Source organism: Strongylocentrotus purpuratus, unplaced genomic scaffold (assembly GCF_000002235.5).
Source record: "Strongylocentrotus purpuratus isolate Spur 01 unplaced genomic scaffold, Spur_5.0 spur5_scaffold_2, whole genome shotgun sequence".
In the NCBI taxonomy this organism is placed as follows: domain Eukaryota; kingdom Metazoa; phylum Echinodermata; class Echinoidea; order Camarodonta; family Strongylocentrotidae; genus Strongylocentrotus; species Strongylocentrotus purpuratus.
Window position 1 is genome coordinate 29,710,595 of NW_022145605.1, and position 19,635 is coordinate 29,730,229.

At 37.0% G+C, this 19,635-nt stretch overlaps 3 protein-coding genes across 3 annotated transcripts; all 3 read left to right on the forward strand.

The window, feature by feature from the left end:
- The first annotated feature begins 4,804 nt into the window (after positions 1-4,804).
- LOC115926544 lies at positions 4,805-7,341 on the forward strand. The gene is made up of 4 exons (XM_030991337.1): positions 4,805-4,870; positions 5,195-5,258; positions 5,705-5,995; positions 6,883-7,341. The coding sequence occupies exons 1-4, from the start codon at positions 4,859-4,861 to the stop codon at positions 7,008-7,010; spliced, it is 495 nt and encodes a 164-aa protein (XP_030847197.1). The 5' UTR covers positions 4,805-4,858; the 3' UTR covers positions 7,011-7,341.
- A 3,669-nt stretch (positions 7,342-11,010) lies between these two features.
- On the forward strand, positions 11,011-13,307 carry LOC115926466. The gene is made up of 4 exons (XM_030991199.1): positions 11,011-11,022; positions 11,381-11,444; positions 11,892-12,182; positions 12,894-13,307. The coding sequence occupies exons 1-4, from the start codon at positions 11,011-11,013 to the stop codon at positions 13,019-13,021; spliced, it is 495 nt and encodes a 164-aa protein (XP_030847059.1). The 3' UTR covers positions 13,022-13,307.
- Positions 13,308-15,791: 2,484 nt separating this feature from the next.
- Positions 15,792-18,311, forward strand: LOC105442042. Its single transcript, XM_011673791.2, has 4 exons — positions 15,792-15,905; positions 16,585-16,660; positions 17,145-17,438; positions 17,988-18,311. The coding sequence occupies exons 1-4, from the start codon at positions 15,792-15,794 to the stop codon at positions 18,068-18,070; spliced, it is 567 nt and encodes a 188-aa protein (XP_011672093.2). The 3' UTR covers positions 18,071-18,311.
- The last annotated feature ends 1,324 nt before the right edge of the window (positions 18,312-19,635 follow it).

Consider the following 19,635-nt stretch of genomic DNA (forward strand, 5'->3'; position numbering starts at 1 on the left):
ATGGTATTAAACGGTAATTGATGAAAAGGCGCAGTGGGCACCACACCAGCAACAACAATAGGTCCAACAACCGGAACAGCTACAACAGCTTTACCACCTACCACTGTCTAGACCAACACTCACTTCACCGTCTCAAACTCTAACGTCATGGTAACATCACCATGATAACAGCGGTCGATTAGGATGCACATTCAGAAGAATAGAACTTATTGATCAACATCTCTCTTACTAGTGATCTGAAGTTACTAATTATTTCCCCGCGTAGGTTTTGTGTCTTAACATCAATAAACAAGATCGTGATTTTTATGTATATTTTGTTTTCTTTCGCTTATTTATGATTATTCAAAGATAAGTAAAAACGTTCATTAAAATAAAAAAAAATATTCAAACGTGTTTTGATCATTTTTATTTGACTTTGTTTGAATTGTGATGATGAAGACATTGATGTTTAATTTTGCGACGAAGAACTATAAAATAAAGTGATTGGTAAGTGTATGTTACAAATATGTAGAGAGATTGATAACGTAAGAAAAAAAAAGAACATCCGATTGAGAGAGAGCGAGAGAGAGAGAGAGAGAAGAAAAAAAGAGAGAGAGCGAGGATATGTGATGAGATAAAAAGAGAGGGCGGATGAGAGAGAGAGAGAAGGAGAAAGAGAAAGAGAAAAAGAAAGATAGGGGAGAGAAAGAAAGAAAGAAATATAGGGAAACAGACAGACATAAACGAAACAAACTGATAAAGATAGAGAAAGGAGAAGAGACATGGAAAGAAAAGGGAAAGAAGGATAATAATTAATTTATTACGAAGAGTCATTTTTGTTGCGAACAGTGAAACATATAACTTCGCTAGCAAGACATTTCTGCGAAGTTTCGCGAGCGGAACAGACAAAAGTGCTATGCCGCGAAATGATTGAATTAAAACATTACATTTATGCACAGTCGAATAATCCTGACATAAACATTTGGACAATTAAGTTATCAAAATGATCTTTTACTAAAATTTAACTAAATATAATGAATACCATTCCTAAGTAGTATCAAGGTATAAACCTTAAACATTATGTTCCATATATTAAAATGACTGATATTACATGTATATGAACTTGTATGTATCCTATAAGCATAGGCCTATCTCGCAGGGTTGCAAATCGGGAGGCCCTAACATTTCTACAGGTTTTTGCATTCTAGATATTTGTTGGGATTTAAGTCGTAGTGACAAAGTAAATTATTGAATTAAACTCTTGGAATTATTAAAGTATAACAAGTAACTCTCATTGTAATGCCTTATTCGTCTACACATTACGTTTCTATGGGATATATTGATTTTACATATTTCAAACATGAATGTTTCCTTTCTATTTTTTCATAACTATTCTTACGATTCTTAAAAATAATCTGTTAAAATATTGCCAATATTAATGAGGCGGAAATATACAATGCCTCAAAAGACATCAACGGAAACATCAACAAAGCAAATTTGACGGAAAATCCCATTATAAATGATGTATTTATAATACAATTTGCGATGAACATGATATTACTACATGGTCATTCTAGTTAGTGTCATTTATTTAGATAAATATTGTCTCATCAAAACCGTATATAACCGAAATAAACATAGGCTAACTAAAAACAAACAAAGAACCAAACTAAAAACATATGAACAAATGAATTGGCCATTTTTCTTTTGAGTATTATGATGAATGATTCATTGCTTTGGTTTCGTTTTCATTCGAGTTATCCTTTGACAATGAGGCCCGATTAAACTATCCGAAATATCACTTATCAAATCACTTCTGATAGAAAAGTTAACAAGTCAATCTTGTACACTGTGAAAAGATTGGGCAATATTTTTTCAACACTTTGCCCAACGTTGTGCTTATAGTCAACCCAACCATCTATTGGGCAATATTTTGCCCAGTGGTATTGGTAAACGCAAGTACCCTACTTCACACGTGCATAATTGTTTCGTATTCTGACCAAAATGTCGGCAAAAGATATGACCCTTCAATCGCCCAACTAGGGTAGCCCACTTGTTGGGAAAATCTTGACCAACTGTTGGGCAAAATACGAAAATATTGCTCAATAGATGGTTGGGTTGACTATTGGCAAAGTGTATAATTTAACCCATGAACCTGTGAAACAGGAAACTATCACTAGAGAATTCTGCAGTGACAACACACTCCGAAAATGTAATAACTTTGTTTTCCTCCCTTTTGTTAAAGTATTTCTGACCCGCCTCGCACATGCGAGGTCACAGTCAGTGCATGGAGGGAAAAACAAAAATCGGTTTCATGTCGTAAATAATACATTTATAAAGCGCCATTCATTAGAAACAAAGTGCATATTCAAACAAGGAATACCTTCACAAAAATAAAGAAAAAGAACATGATCATACGAAGCTTACCATATCACATGCATTGTATACAGAAATGGGTTTATTGGATTTGATTTGATTCGATTTTTTTCTGCATTCATATAAGTATTAACAAAATCGATAACAATATCAATGTAAAATAGAATAAGTATTTCCTGGCAGTGAATCATGAATAAGCAAATATATATAACAATTGTTATTTTGAAAACGAAATGATAAAGTGTCATTAATTGGTCATTCATTAACTTCTTTCAAACGAATTTCTTATATTGTGTTTTTCTTGCATTTTAAAGCATTTTGTGTATTTTTTGACTGATGTAATGAAGAAAAAAAAAATCCCATTGGTTAGAATCGGAAATGTTTAATCATGTTAACAGGACATCGATGAAAAACAGCTTTGCTGATTCGATTGTCTCTTTTTTATCCTGTATAAATATGTCAAATAAATAAATAAATAAATTAATTAATTAATACTAAATTTCATCAAACATTATACAATTGTTTGCGTAAAAAAGGACTGTCAATGTAAGCAGATTGCTTGAAAATAAGACAGCCCCAGCAAAAAACTCATGAAATAGATAAAGACATTTATTTATTAAGCAGGATGGATAAGAAATTGAAAACACAAATTAAAGGATGATGGTTTTGACAATGCAGATGAGGAGGATGCTGATGATGATGATGATGATGATAATGATGATGAGGATGAAGATGATGATGATGATGGCGATGATGGTGATGACGATGATGATACACGTGGCATGAGAGTTTGGTCCAAACTTTTCAGCTACTATATTCTTTAACATATCGGGATTATAAAGAGGGACGTTTCTCTTATCAATTCTTAAAAACTGACATTCAAAGAATGAGAAAGCTCACAAAATTTTGTCATTTTTCCCTGAAATCAAACTTCTCTTCAAGCGAATAATAACAAAAGTTATTAAGGTATTTGAAGGAAATTGATTATTATATATTTGTGTATTGATGTTCTACTATAAAAACTATTTAAAAAAAAAATTGTGAAGTTTCGACCCAACATTTGGACTGGCAGAATTGCTTGGGGATTTATTTAGTAAAAGAGAAGAGAAGATACGCAGTTAAAGATAAAGTTGAGTTCTGGTCATGCGATTGCATTGTGAAAGAAACGGTGTGGAACCAACCAGAAAAGGTTGATCATCTAGCATATAAGAATTTGTGTGTATTGCAAGGTTCTGGAATCATCAAAATGATAAGAAATTTGGCCAAGTCTTGGTAAAGTTACAAACACTTGCACAGAAAGATGTATATGGGACTACACGAACACGTGGCGTAAAAAGCCGGCCCCCCGATTTTTACGATGTAACATGCATATTTAGAATATGAAGGCATTTGAAGAGCCATGCTTTTCAGGGAACATGTCTTAACTGATGTTCTTCCACACTTGCATAATAAGAATGAGTAATGCTCACAAATTATTTTTCACCTCTTCCCAGAACTCAACCTTCTCTTTAAAGGTAAGGGATGCAATTAGGTTTTAGGGTTGAGGGTCGGGGCTAAAATTAGGAATGTAGTTAGCTTATAAAGTTGACTTGAAGCAATTGTCGCATTTACTGTTTAACGACCCCCCCCCCCAAACCTCCCCCCATCTCTCTATCTCTCTTCATCTCTCTTTCTCTCTCTCTCTCTCTCTCTCTCTCTCTCTCTCTCTCTCTCTCTCTCTCCAGAACTTCTGCATTGGTGACCCTGTCCATGCACCTGCAGTAATTCCTTTCATTCCTCTCTAGGTAACATTTCCAAACTGCCAATCAACCTTTCCTCTGCTCACCTAATAATGTTGTCCAAGTTTAATTTGGAGCCATACAATGCTACTCTACAAACCGTACATAATTATGACAAGATTTTCCTTTGATTTACAACCCTAAATCCCTTTTTTTTTAAATTAGCGGAGTTTCGCCCCCATAATAATTCGCCCCATACCACCTGACTGTACTGACTGATGTTGGGTGTGGTCTCTCATTACCCCCACACAATATCCAAAAATGAAAGTTTAAAGGGCCAATCCACCCATTTTGGCCTCGATATTGACGCACATTAAGCTTGAGCTACAAGCCAAGGCGATTAATATTCCGAACAAAGAACCAACCGTCTGGGAAAATTAAATCAAGGTAAGTGGATTATTTGCAAAGCCTCGAAAACATTAGTCCACGAATGGAGTGGACAATGTTTCATTTCTCTGGCTTCGTGCTAGGTTAAAACATTGCATGCATCCTTGCAAAGAGCTTTAACTTAATCGCAAATATCCAGTCGTTTTTGCCCAACTTGTGTGTTCTAATAAATCCTCTTGAATCTAGAATTCAAACCTTATTTTTTTCTAGATTTGGGGAAAGTGTATAAATATGAGGTCCGTGACCACTACTGATCATTCAAGTCTAGAAGACAAACCGATAAGGAACCTGAAAAGAAGTAATTAGCTGTACCAAGACATAATCATCAAATCTTCAAAATGGCAACAACGGTAAGTAAAAACTAGGTTTTAACAATTCTACTACTATATGACAGCCACGAATGATCGATAAATTTGCATTGAAACCTGTACTGATATCAGGTTTTCTTTTTAATTTAGATTAATACTTTCAATACCTTGTTTGTGTTTTGTTTTTATAAACAATCAAATGTGTAATCTGCAATTTTAATTTTGTTCAAAGTCAATGAATTGTTGTTTGGTTTTAAAAAAATCATGTTGGAAGCTGTCTTGTAGATGAGAAAACGGTAAAATTCTTTCTATTTATTCCATGGATAAATTAAATCTAATATATAGAATAATTGTGTGTTTTTTTAGATGAAGCTGGTAATCTCACTGTGCGTGGTCGCCATATCATGCTTTGCCGTCTCAGATGCTTTCCGTAAGTCCTAAGAATAAGAGCTCATGCTAAACGTCAGTCATAAAAACAAAAACAAATATGTCAATGTATTCCATACGCTAAGGCAGGATAAAAATGTGAACATATGAGAGTGTAATGAATGGGGTAATATATTGTCATTTCTATTTGTACATTCATTAATAATATGTAGGCCTATATAACTTTGTGCATAGTTTGCTTTTATTGATCATAAACATAACATTCCGATTTTGTCGTAGCAGCGCTCTGATCAGTATGATGTAATAATAAACAAATAAGCGCTAAATAAGAAACAATTATCGTTATTGTTATTATTATAATTGTTATTGATTTTAGTAATATTTTCAATTATTATTATCATATCATTAGTATTAGTATTAGAAGTAGTAGAAGTATTAGTACTGGTATCATTATTAACATCATTATCTACATATCTATCTATTTTTCAGTGATGAGCGTCAACGAGCACCTGATCAAATCCTGCTCCGGTTTCGCCGAGAAGAAGCGCGGCGAGGGCTACCGTTGCAACTCCGAGGTCATCGACCACGTCCACGACTACGCCGAGCAGTTCGACATTGCCGGCTACGACGGTGACCTGGTCGAAAACTACCTCGACATGGCCAATGGCGGCGGTATGTGCTACTTGGAAGGTGCTGCTCTCCGCGTCGTAAAGGGTGAATGCGCAGCCATGGAGCTTGCCTGCAATGACGTTGAACCCAAGGTCATCGATTTCTGTTCCAGTGAGTGATATTACCATCTTTATTTTTCATATCTTGATAATTTTTGTATGGTTGCTATTTTACCTGACTGCTAAGAAAGCATTAATCCTTGTAATAGTAAGCAACCAGAGGATCGACTGCTTTAGGTCTTCTTCGAGGGACCTTCTTCCTGGACCCCCAGGAAGAACAGTGTCATATATTTTTATGACACTGAACGGGCAATCCAGCCAATCATTTTTAAGCAATCTATATACACATGTAATTTTTTTTTTTTTAATTCTGTTATGTTTCATTTCGTTTTATGTCATATGTTATTTGTCTTTTTAATATGATTGGAAAATAAATACAACAAAAGGATAAAGCGCATCGATTTGGTTTCGAACCCGGGTCGCCGGAAAACGAGACATAATGCTAAAAATTTGAGTAATTTTGGGGAGGCTCGACGTTCCGAACAGGTTGACCGGTCGCTTGCTGATGAAGTTTGTTTTTATCATGATGACGAACAGTCAACCTGCTCGAAACGTCAAGCCTCGTTCTCTCTTTGCATTCATAATTTTGTTCACCAGTCCATTTCAGGACTCGTCTCACGAAAGAACACCTCTCTTGAATTATCTGCCTATATTCAAACACTACCTTGCAAGTTCAGGCTATGGTCCCGTACATCACAAACGGCTTCTAAGACTTAAGTATATATCTTGATTGTATTAATTTAGTAGGCCAACTAGAACTGTTATCAGACCAAATATGAAATGAGAAGACATGTCTGATGTCAATGTATATAGATGTTCAGAACCCTACACTACTTTGTGACGTACAAGAGACCAGGTTACAAATATCTTGGACTTGCCCTTTACCTCATATCATTTTGTAATCACCACTGTTTTCTTCTCCCTTCTCACGTTAAACAGAGCTCAAGAAGGCCCAAGCAGCCGCCACCACGGCTACCCCGACCACCACCGATACCCCCACCGAGGCCCCAGAGAAGCCAGAGGTCGAGGTCCCCACCGTCGGCGGACGCGCTCACGCCTTCCAGTAAATTAACGCTTTCGATGACGAAGTCATTCACGCTTTCGTCGAGTCGTACTGTATCATATCACCATGGCGACGATAGAAAGAAATTAATAACGTCGTCATGAAAGGAAGCTGTAATTTCAATAGTTGGTGTCCAATTTTATTTCAATCATTTTGTTCGCAACAATTTCCTCTAGATGATATGGATCTATAATTTTGAATTTTCAAAGCAGTTTCAAATCGGATACAACATTTTGTTTATTTCCCTTGATACCGTCATCTGCAATATGCAGTTGGTTGTTAAACTGATTTTTGTTTGTATATTTGGTTTTGTACTTCATTTTAGTTGGCATTAAATTGATGATAAGATTACTATAAAAACAAATGATTCAAATTGATGTATGCCTTTGATATAGTTGTCAAGTGATTTACTGTAGTTTGAATGTACATGTAACTTCCCCGTTTTTCGTTATATGAAAATGAAACGGAGAGGGTCGGGGAGAGAGGGGGGATGAAGAGAGAGAGAGAGGGGAAAAGAAAGAGCACAAGAGACAGGGATAGAGAGAGGGAGAGAGAGAGAATGAGAGAGAGTGAAAGAGAGAGAGAGTGAGAGAGAGAGAGAGGGAGAGAGGGAGAATGAGAGAGAGAATGAAAGAGAGAGAGAGTGAGAGAGAGAGAGGGAGAGAGGGAGAACGAGAGAGAGTGAAAGAGAGAGAGAGAGAGAGGGGGATAGAGGGAGAGAGAGAGGGGTGGGGAAGGGGGAACAGGAGAGGAGACGTTAAAACAAGAAAACGATGGGCAAAATAATTTGTGTGAGAATGGGATATAGGAAATGAAGTAAAAAGGTAAGTGAAAATCCTTGTAAGAACAAATGAATAAGACTAAAATGGGAAAAAAGCAAGATTGAATAATTAATAATAATTCATATATAAAATAAGGTTATCAAAACAACTTCAGCATCAATAACATACTTGAAGCAGAAGGATTCGGAAACATTGTCTTGTACGGAAACATATATAAAGGGTTTGTTTTTTTGAAAATCATCTCGAAGCCCAAAGGCTGAATCGTGTGACATTTTACAATTTGATAAAAACATCAAAATACAATAAATACATGTGAAATCAAAAATTACATGATATAAATTTTAAAAATTCGGTCAAGTTTATAGTAAAAATATAAAATATAAAGATATATATAAATATGTACATGTAAAAATATTTCCTCTCCGAAATTCATTGATTTTAAACGGGTCGTGATTGTTTGTAACCAGACCGACTATTAAAATAGTTGCAACGGATTGTAAAAGTGAATAATTGCGTGATTTTAACAGATTTAAAAGATCAGTAAAATACAATGATATATTGGAAATTTACTTCAATTTGACAGAAAATAAGTTAAGATTTACAATAGCAAAATATAGATATACTTTTAATATTCATGGTTTTTTATACGGATCATGTGATGATCGGTTTGTGAACAGGGCTTCAAATCGTTACAATAGAGACAAATAGAGAGTGACCGATAAAATAGGAGAAAAGGGGGAAATTGAGAAAGAGAAAAAGAAAGACAGAGAATATGAGACAAAGAGAGGGAGAGGGAGAAAGAGAGAGAGAGAGAGAGAGAGAGAGAAGAGAGAGAGAGTGTGTGTGCTAGAAACAGAGGAGAGAATAGAAGAGGAGAAGATGTTTAGCAGTTACGATTGATGCAGCAATGAATTTTCAATGAACTGGATAGAGCTCATTACAAAGTATATACCATTTTACAAACTGGTAGAAAATTCAAATATATTAAGTGAAAAGCGAATAGTGTAACTATGTATGATGATCACATAGTTACATATCATTCAATAGATCGCCCAAGAATGGAATTGGGCTTCTTTTGTATCTATCAGTTTTGCATCTGATTGCAGGATAAGGAGCAACCTTTCTCAGAGATTATGAATATCTATTCTGGCGTGGGCGTGGCAACCAGTCCCTGAACTGAGGTGAATCTATCAGTGATGTAGCAAATCTGTTGCAAAGTTCTCGCCTTCTAGTGTCTAGAGTTTGGAGATTGGTAATTTGTAGCGCATTTTCGTTGGTCAAGTACAATGATCCCAGTACAATTTTGAGTGCACGTTTCTGGATCCTTTCAATCTGGGCATTTTGTTGGTTTGTTATTAAAGCCTGGATGCCACACTGAAGCAGCATATTCAACAAGAGGCCTAACATAGCCTGTGTTAACGCATATTAAGTCTTTCCATGATAATTGGAATGGTTTCAGGGTTCTTAGCATGTACAGTAAAAGCGCCTATTTGCGTTACGCACCATGTTATCGACATGGCTGTTCTATTTCAGATCTGACTGAAGTAGTATCCCCAGGGTTTTGATTGATTGAAGCTCATCAAGGGTTTGGTCGCCAAGACTTACATTAATCGGAGGGAGTTGAGTTTTTCCGAAGTTTACTCTCATTACATGACATTTGCTGGCATTAAGCTGCATGGCGTTGTTTTTTGCACCAGGTGTTGAGTTCAGATAGGGTATTGTGGGTTTCTGCAGTCGCATCCCGTGGTCTCGCTTCCTCTAGTGTCGTATCATCAACATATTTTCAATGCTCCAATTTTGAGGATGACAATGCGTCGTTGATGAAGACTAGGAACAGGATCGGGCCTAAGCGTGTGTGTGTGTGTCTCTCTCTCTCTCTCTCTCTCTCTCTCTCCCTTTTCTCTCTCTCTCTCTCTCTCTCTCTCTCTCTCTCTCTCTCTTTCTCTCGCAGGTGTTCTGCCCAAAAGGCTTGTCCACACACCAGAGCCCTCTTTAGCTCTTTCTCAATCCCTCCCTATCACACGTTTAGTCATTATGATCTCAAGTTCTCAAGTTATTTTACTCTATTCAGTACATCTTCATTGGTGATCCTGTCCCTCCGCCTAATTTCTTCCATTCCTCTCAACATCCTCATGTTCAAACTGTCAATCAATTGTGTGCTGCCCTCTATATACCCAAGCTTGATCAACTTTAATGTGCGTCAATGTCGAGGCTAAAATGGGTGAATTGGCCCTTTAAACTTTCATTTTGTTGTATATAAAGCCCACGCCTAAGAACAGTAAGTGCAGTCAGGTGGTATGGGGCAAATTATTATAGAGGCGGATTTCGCCAATGAAAAAAAAAGTTGTTTAGGGTTGTAAAAGAAGAGGAAGAGACCTGTTAAATGTCTTGTTTCTTTGGTAGCATTGTATGGCTCTGTAACTTTGGCAATGAGGAGAGCAAAGGAAAGGTTGATTGACGTCTTGAACATGTGGCAGTAGAGAGGAATGGAAGATTTATTAGGAGGAGGCGCGATAGCTCAGTCGGTAGAGCAGTGGTCTCGTAATCCGGCAACCCGGGTTCGAAACCAAATCGGTGCGCTAGTGCCCTTTGGTAAGGCATTAATCCTCATCACCATGTCCCTCGGAGAGGACCTAAAGCCGTGGGTCCTCTTGTTGCTTGCTAACATGCATTTATGCTTTCTAAGCAGTCAGGTACAGTAACCACCACTACCACTACTACTACTACGCGCGGTACTCCGAAACCGCTCCGATGTACACACTGAGTTTCCTTCGGGAGATTATGGCGGTGCCCTCTATATACCCAAGCATGAACATCTTTAAGCTTAAGCTTAATGCCAAGGCGATTAATATTCCGAAGAAATATTCTAAGAAAATTAAATCAAGGCAAGTGGATCATAAGCAAAGCCTAGGAAACCTTAGTCCACAAATTGAGTGGACAATGTTTCATTTCTCCGGCTTTGTGCTATGTTAAAACATTGCATGCAACCTTGCAAAGAGCTTTAACTTAATCGCAAACGTTCAGTCGTTTTTTCCCAACTTATGTGTTCTAATAAATCCTCTTGAATCTAGAATTTATGCTTTGTATTTCTAGATTTGGGGAAAGTGTATAAATATGAGGTCCGTGACCACTACTGATCATTCAAGTCTAGGTGACAAACAGATAAGGAACCTGAGCAGAAGTAAGAAGCTGTATCGAACCTCAATCAAAGTAATCTTCAAAATGGCAACAACGGTAAGTGGAAAAAACTGAGTTTTAACAATTCTATTAATCTAAAAACCATGAACGATCAACATTTTTCGATTGAAACCTTATCTAATATGTGTTTATTTCTTTGATTTATATTGATACCTTCAATACGGTTTTTGTTTTGCTTTTTATTTTATTTTGATAAACAATCAAATTGTATAATTTAATTTGATCTGCATTTTTTATTTTTAAGTGAGTACATTCTTGATTGGAAAAATGTAAGTCGGTAGCTGTCACATAGATGAGAGAAGGGGCATTCTTTCTAGGCAATCCATGGATAAAATTAACGTAATGTATAATATATATATATGAATAATCATTGTTATATTATTCATTTTTTTAGATGAAGCTGTTAATCACACTGTGCGTGGTCGCTGTATCATGTCTTACTGTCTCAGAAGCTTTCCGTAAGTCCTATACATTTATAGCCAAGTTATTTCATATGATCAAGCAGACAGTTGTATGAGTGCGTAGATATGTAGTCATTTTCTGTATACATCAATCAAGACTGTCGATTACTATTTGCTATGCTTTATTATAGCTCATCAACATAAAATGTATGCCTTCTATTTTTTGTTGTTACAACGCTCTGATCAGTTCGCTGTAAAAGCGCATGTTAAGAAAGAGTTATCGTTATTGTTGTTTTAAATATCATCTTCATTATTATTATTGTTATTATTATTATCATGATTATTATTTTTATCATTATTACTGTAAGTATATATCATAATTTATAACATGTTATTGTCCGTGACCACTTCTGATCACAAATATGTTTAAATTACTATTGTTATAAGTATTATTTTTGTAGTTGATAATAATATCATAAACATCTTTATCTATCTATTCATCAGTAATGAGCGTCAACGAGCACCTGATCAAATCCTGCTCCGGTTTCGCCGAGAAGAAGCGCGGCGAGGGCTACCGTTGCAACTCCGAGGTCATCGACCACGTCCACGACTACGCCGAGCAGTTCGACATTGCCGGCTACGACGGTGACCTGGTCGAAAACTACCTCGACATGGCCAATGGTGGCGGTATGTGCTACTTGGAAGGTGCAGCTCTCCGCGTCGTGAAGGGGGAATGCGCAGCCATGGAACTTGCCTGCAATGACGTTGAACCCAAGGTCATCGATTTCTGTTCCAGTGAGTGATATTACCATCTTTATTTTCATATTTTGATAAATTTTGTGTGGTTGCTATTTTACCTGACTGCTCAGAAAGCATAAATGCATGTTAGCAAGCAACCAGGGATCGAATGCTTAAGGTCTTCTCCGAGGGACCTGGTGATGAGGATTAATGCCTTACCAAAGGACACTAGCGCAACGACTGGGTTTCGAACCCGGGTCGCCGGAAAACGAGACATAATGCTAACAAATTATTTGAGTAATTTTGAGGAGGCTCGACGTTCCGAACAGGTTGACCGGTCGTCTGCTAATGACGGTTTTATCATTATAACGAACAGCCAACCTGTTTAGAACGTCAAGCTTCGATCTCTCTTCGCATTCATGATTGTGTTCACCGGTCATTTTTGGGGACTCGTCTCACAAAGGATACATCTCTTAAATTCTCTGCCTCTATCCATACACTACTATATGCAAGTGCGGCTAATTCGTACGTCACAAACGGCATTTAAGATTTAAGTATAATGATTATATTAATTTAGTAGGCCTACTAGAACTTATATCAGACCAAATATTAAATGAAAAGACACGTTTGATGTCAATTCATGTTCAGAACTTTACACACCTGTCTGACGTTCGGGAGACTAAATTAGCAAATATCTTGGACTTGCCCGTTTCCTCATAGGCCTAAATGATTTTGTAATGTTTTCTTCTCCCTTCTTACATTAAACAGAGCTCAAGAAGGCCCAAGCAGCCGCCACCACCGCTACCCCAACCACCACCGATACCCCCACCGAGGCCCCAGAGAAGCCAGAGGTCGAGGTCCCCACCGTCGGCGGACGCGCTCACGCCTTCCAGTAAATTAATGGTTTCGACGACGAAGTCATTCACGCCTTCGTCGAGTCGTACTGTATCCAATCACCATGGCGACGATAGAAAGAGATTAATAACGTTATCATGCAAGGAAGCTGCACTTTTAATAGTTGGGGTCCAATTTTATTTCAATCATTTCGTTCGCAGCATTTTCCTCTAAATGATATAGATCTTTGATTTTGAATTTTCTAAGCAGTTTAAAATCAGATAACAAGATTTTACTCCTTCCCCTTGATACTTTCGTCTGCAATATGCAGTTGGTTGTTAAAAAAGATTTTTGTTTGTATATTTTGTTTTGTTCTTCACTGTAATTGGCATTAAAATGATGATAATATCACTATGAAAACAGATGATTCAAATTGATGTATGATTTAATATAGTTGTCGGGTAATTCATTATAGTTTGAATATAGCTGCACCGGTTTCCGTTATGAAAATGAAACAGAGAGGGTTGGGGAGAGAGAGAGGGGGGATAACGTGAGAGAGAGGGATAAAGAAAGAGCACGAGAGAGAGAGGGAGACAGACAGAGAGAGAGAGAGAGAGAGAGAGCGTGGAAAGAGAGAGAGAGAGAGAGCGAGAGGGGGACGGGGGAAAGGGGAACAGGAGAGGAGACGTTCAAACAAGAAAAAGATGGGCAAAATGATTCGTGTAACAATGGGATATAGGAAATTAAGGAGAAAGGTGAGTGAAAATCATAAGATTGTATTAGGAACATATAAATGAGACAAGAATAAAATCAAGCAAGAGTGAATAACTAATAAATTAGATTAAAAACCGATTATGAAAACACAAACTTAAAACAAAAGGATTCAGAGGAGACTATGGAAACATTGGTCTGTATCCTCTATCGTTCTCACCCTCGTTCTCCCCTCCCTCCCCCCCCCCCCCTCTCTCTCTCTCTCTCTCTATCTATCTCCCTCTCTCTCTTTCTCCCTCTCTCTCTTAGTGACAAACAAACTAAGTTATTGTTAATCGCAATTTGTTCCATCTGAAAATATTTCCGTGTGGTTTGATCACTGAGTACGGCACAGACATTTTAAAAGTCTAAGACGAGTCATTTTAAAAAGCATAATACTTTTCTTGAAATAAAATGACATCATATATTTTCTCCGATTATCTTTAAGTGTTAGTAAAGAAATAATGACAGAAATGTTATGGAGAGAAAACTTATACCTATACAAAATGATTTTGCTTGGTATATAGTCGAATGAAATTTGTTTGCGATATTTCAGACTGGATGTATGTACAATATTAATATACTAAGCGCAGTAAAAAAAAATTATTAAAACAAGATGTAAGCGCCGTTGACGTTGAGCCAAATTCTAGAAAAAAGTTTTGACACATTGTAAACCTCATAAGTTTACGTCAATCTATTCAATCATCACCGTCAGTCTGGCAAAAGGCCTGAAAGAGGAGGTTGATTTTCTCTAGAAGTTGACAAATAATATGTAACCTTTTAAGATTATTTTTATGTTAGTGTGGAAGAGAATTATAGAAAAGGGGCCCCTGACAAAGGATGGCTCGTTTCCACACAGATCCCTTCAAAAGCGATCACTTGATTTTTAAGCCCGTACGAATTGAGGGGGCTGCAGCGACGTGGGCACTGGAGGACGTGGGATTTTTAGGCGTTTACGGTTTAATGCAAGGTTTTTAAGTCGATCAATGAATGAATTCTTGACAATGAACTATTTTTTACCCCCGTTGTTTGTGAATAAAATATTATTTTCATATGTTAGCAAATGGTTTCAACGAAAGAAGAACGAAACAGGTGCACAATATCCCATTTAAAAGTTAATAGTAGAATAATGTGCAATGGCATAGCATGGGTTCGCTATAGAAGGGGTTCCGGTATCGGGGGTGGGGGGCACTAGGTGAATAAAATACGAAAAAAACAAGAGTTTTGTATTATCATATAGATGAATATCTGATAGAGAACGGAACAAAGTCAAGGAAGATGAGGGTAGGGAGGAAGAGGCTTGTTGGCAACAATTCAAACGAGAAAACTTAAAATAAGAACAAGTTTAATAGACTTAGTGGAAAGAGATAGAGAAAGGATGAAAAGAATGATTGCGAAGACACGAGCACAGAGAGAGAGAGAGAGAGAGAGAGAGAGAGAGAGAGAGAGAGAGAGAGAGAGGAGAGAGAGAGAGAGAGAGAGAGAGAAAGAAAGAGAGGGGAATGTATTGTACTACACACAGAGAGCGAGAGATAGAGAGAGAGAGGGGGTAGAGAGAGGGAGGGGAAGGGAGGGAGATAGACAGACAGACAGACAGAGAAAGAGAGACACAGAGTGAGGAAGAGAGAGAGACACACACACACACACATAGAGAGGGAGAGAGAGAAAAAAACGGAGGTATTCAAAATGAGATTACAATATGAAAGGCGTAATATGCCTTTACAATTATGATATGGGGGCCTCTGTAATGACGTACTTGTATGGCTTTAGTTTTTAGTTAAAGTTTTTATTTGTAGTGATAATCTTTAAAGAAAATCCATTGAACATTGTTGAATATATTGACCCGTCAGGCTACTTTAAGGAACAATTGTGCTTGTCAAATATTTGTGAATCGCTCAAGAAATATTTGGCCTTGGAATGATCCGCACTGCATCTAAATGAAACAATACATGTTGGCATTGGTTTAGGCATTTTTCATTCTTAATAATCCATCATTCAAATTTTGTTTCATTGTTTGCTATTTCAACATATATTATGTTAAGAGTTTATTCAAATGATTTAATGTCGGGGAAGACTATAAATATGGGATTTCTAACCACAGTTGACAGTAAGCATCCAGAAGCGAACAAGCTGTATTTGAAATTCATCTGTATGTTAATACAAAACTCTGGTAAAATATTCGTCATGGCCAAATCGGTATGTATTACTCAATTATTTCATTATTCAACCTATACCTTTGTTTAGGTAATAATGTTCACTCTCTTAGTTTGATTATGTTCTCAATTCGTTATGTTCACCATATGTTGCATTATTGATGTCGTGTTTGATTTTCTTGTTATTGCATTGCAATTTTCTTGTTATTGCGTCGACTGGGACTAATATTTACCTCTTCTTATGTTTATATTTTTTTATACCAAGAATACAATACATTGTAACATTTACATTACCGGTCTTGTGTACAAATATATATTAATAAAAACATTTTTGAATGAAGAAATAGATGATCAAAATACAAATTGATGGCTACTTAAATATCTCTGTTTTTAGACAGAGAAGACTGTTTTCTACTTGAATACATACATGTATTTTAAAGCTAATCTTGAATTAGTTTGGCACTAACGTATTTACCTTTAAGTCCGAGTTTCAATTAAAAGTCTGTTTTTGACTGCAAAAAATATGCATGCCAAATATTTTTCGAAAATCTTATCAAACATATTTATAACAAATTGTACAGAAATAACAGCCGTCATTATATGCTTATTGAAGATAAATGAACATGTAGATATCGATACATTTCTGATGAGAAGGGTGTATTCTTCTTTTAATGTTACGAGATATGTATGAAACAATTCCTATTTCTATATCTCCCTGTTAGTTGAACCTCACCATCGCATTATGCCTGTTTGCTGTCACCTACGTCAGTATGGTCAGTGTTTCAGAAGCTGCTCCTCGTAAGTTGAAGGGGGAAAAATAGATAACAATGAGTAATTATGCAGTATGGTTAATATCGTGATTAATTCACACGACATTCCCCCGCCCTCGCCAAAATAATTTAGTTGTGAATATCATTATTAATACTACCGCCTCATGTTGTTTATTTCTATGTATAAGACATATTTAGTTTCGTCGAATGAGGAGGCTTATTTGTCAGATATTAATCAATATCACAACAATTAAGAAGAGATTAAATATGTATTTATTCCAATTTTTCCTATTTCGACCCCTGTCATCGAAGAAAAATAATACAAAAGAGTAAATAAACAGAAAAAACGGTGGTAGACCTATTCTTTTACAATGATGATTAATTACTATTACTATTATTATTATTATTACAAGAAGTTTAGATACAAGTATTGAAAGGGAGTGCTGATGAGGCTTCATAGGGGGATTCTTGTTATTATCATCATTATTTCATTCTGTTTTTTGTTGTTGCAGTAATGAGCATTAACGACCACCTCCTCAAGAATTGCCTGAGCTATTTTGCCGAGATGCGCGAAGAAGGGACCACCGTGTGCGACTCGGAGATCATTGACCAGGTCCACGACCACGCGGAAGAGCTCAACTTTCCCGGATACGACGGCGACCTGGTGGAGGACTTTCTCGATTTGGCCAATGATGGCGGGCTCTGCTACCTCGAAGGTTCAACGATTAATGTAGTGAAGGGTGACTGCGCTGCCATGGGGCTCGTCTGCCAAGCCTTCGAACCCAAAGTCGTCGACCGTTGCGGACGTGAGTACTTGCATACTTTAATATGATTTTTCCCCTTTGTTTTGTCTTTGGGCTGTTGAAATGCACCGGAATATATATATATATAGAGAGAGAGAGAGAGAGAGAGAGAGAGATAGAGAGAAAGAGAGAGAAAGAGAGAGTGAGAGAGAGAGAGAGAGAGAGGGGGGGAGAGAGAGAGAGAGAGAGAGAGGGGGTTAGGGAGTGACGCATACAAACCAAGACTCGTGTGCACACAAGTTCAAAATTAAAAGGCGAGTGGAGAGAGAAAGAGGGGGGTGGGGAAAGAAAGATTTAGAAAAGGGTTTGAATAGATAATGAGAAAATGAAAGAGAGAAAGCGGGGAGAGAGGTTAAGCAGACATAGAGAATGGGAAAGAGAAAGGGTAAGATGAGGGACTGAGGGACCGAGAGAAGAAAACAAATAATAACTGCATAAATATTTATGAAATCCCGCTGTCCATCTAGAATACTGCAAAAGTACCAATTGAACATAACAATTTTGTTTTAAAACTAAAAATATATTCTCATCCATTCCCAATTTTGCTTGCAGCGCTAAGGAAGCAGGCTAGCGCAATCACCCCCTCACCGGTCACAGAGGCCCCAATGACCCAGCCAGCTACAGTAAACATCTAGACTGACACGCCCTCGTCCCTTAGATCCAACCAATGGGAGACGGTGTTCAACCTGTCACTCATCATAATAATCACCATGGAGACGGAAATCTTCGTAATCCAGAGCTTATCTACGTTAATCGCCTGTAACACAAACCGGCATTTCCAAGTTTAACGCAACGGTGTCGCATATATTTTCAGGAACCGGCCAAAACTTTACGTGTTTTATTTCATATTTGATAATTTGGAAGTTCAGTTAAGTATATTTTTGATGAATATTAGTATGTTTGTATATTTTGGAGTTAGTTATTATTTTTTTTCATACTGTGTAAAAATGAGAGATGCTTTAAATGTTATGTTTCGTCTTTGTTTGATTAATTTTGGTATGTTTGTATATTTTGTTAAATTTGCTTTAATTTCTTTTTACTTTTTACTGCATATTGAGGCATTATTAGTTTCGTCTTTGTTTTATTTGTATTTATTTATTTTTGAATACATCTATTTTTACTGCATCAGAACTCCTTTAACATTTATAAAAAATGAATACGCAGAAATTTACACCAAAATTGCATAAAATCATATGTTACGTGTTCACAACCAAGTGTTCAGAGTGAGATCATACTTTGTAAAATGAACAGTCGATTGAATAAATTCATAACCTAAATTATAACGAAAATGTTACATTAATTTTGTAGAAGGAAAGATGAATGTATATGGGGGGAGAGGATGGGAGAGGGAAGAAAGTGCGGGTTAAAGAGTAAAGAAAGAGGGGAAGAGAGGGGAAGATAGCGGGAAAGAGAGGGGAAAGAAAGAGAGAGAGAGAGAGAGAGAGAGAGAGAGAGAGAGAGGAGAGAAAGATAGAGTGGGGAAAAGGAAGAGAGAGGGCGAGAAAGGGACAGGGAGAAATAGAGAGAGAGAGAGAGGGGGAGAGAGGGGGAAGAGGAGGGAGATAGGATAACACAAAGAGTGATAAGTGTAAAGTCGAAGAGAGAATGAGAGTGGATGGAGATAAGAATAAATGAGAAGGGACGTAAACAAAAGACCGAAGGGCAGAGAGAACGAGGTTGAAGAAGAAAGAGTCGAGAAGGAAAAATAGAGAGAGTGAGTGACGTATGATCTTTTCGTTTTTCTTTCTTAATTGGTTTGGGCAATTATACTAGTGCTTTGAAATTGAAAACATGTGTGAAACAATGGTAAGCAATCAGTCAGTTATTTTTAGTGGAAACTATTTAAAGCCCACTTTAATGTTCTAAAATGTTCACGCCTTTCAAAGAGCACTGTCCTTTATTATCATAATCACATTAAGTTTTCCGATGGAGTACCGTCATTTAATTATTTTATAATTTGGTATTTAATCACGATAACAACTAATATGGAAATATGTCAGATGCATATAATTAAAGGTCGATGAAATGGTAAATTGGATATAGTGATGTGCCCCAGACTTTAAGGAAGGAAAAATCCCGCCATAAATGCTTCTACCATTCTCCACCTGAATCAATGTTTGAGGGCATGATTATGTGACTTTTGAAAGAAAATTATGCTATGGTTTCCAAAGATTCTGCCCCCCCCCCCCCCCCAACCCAC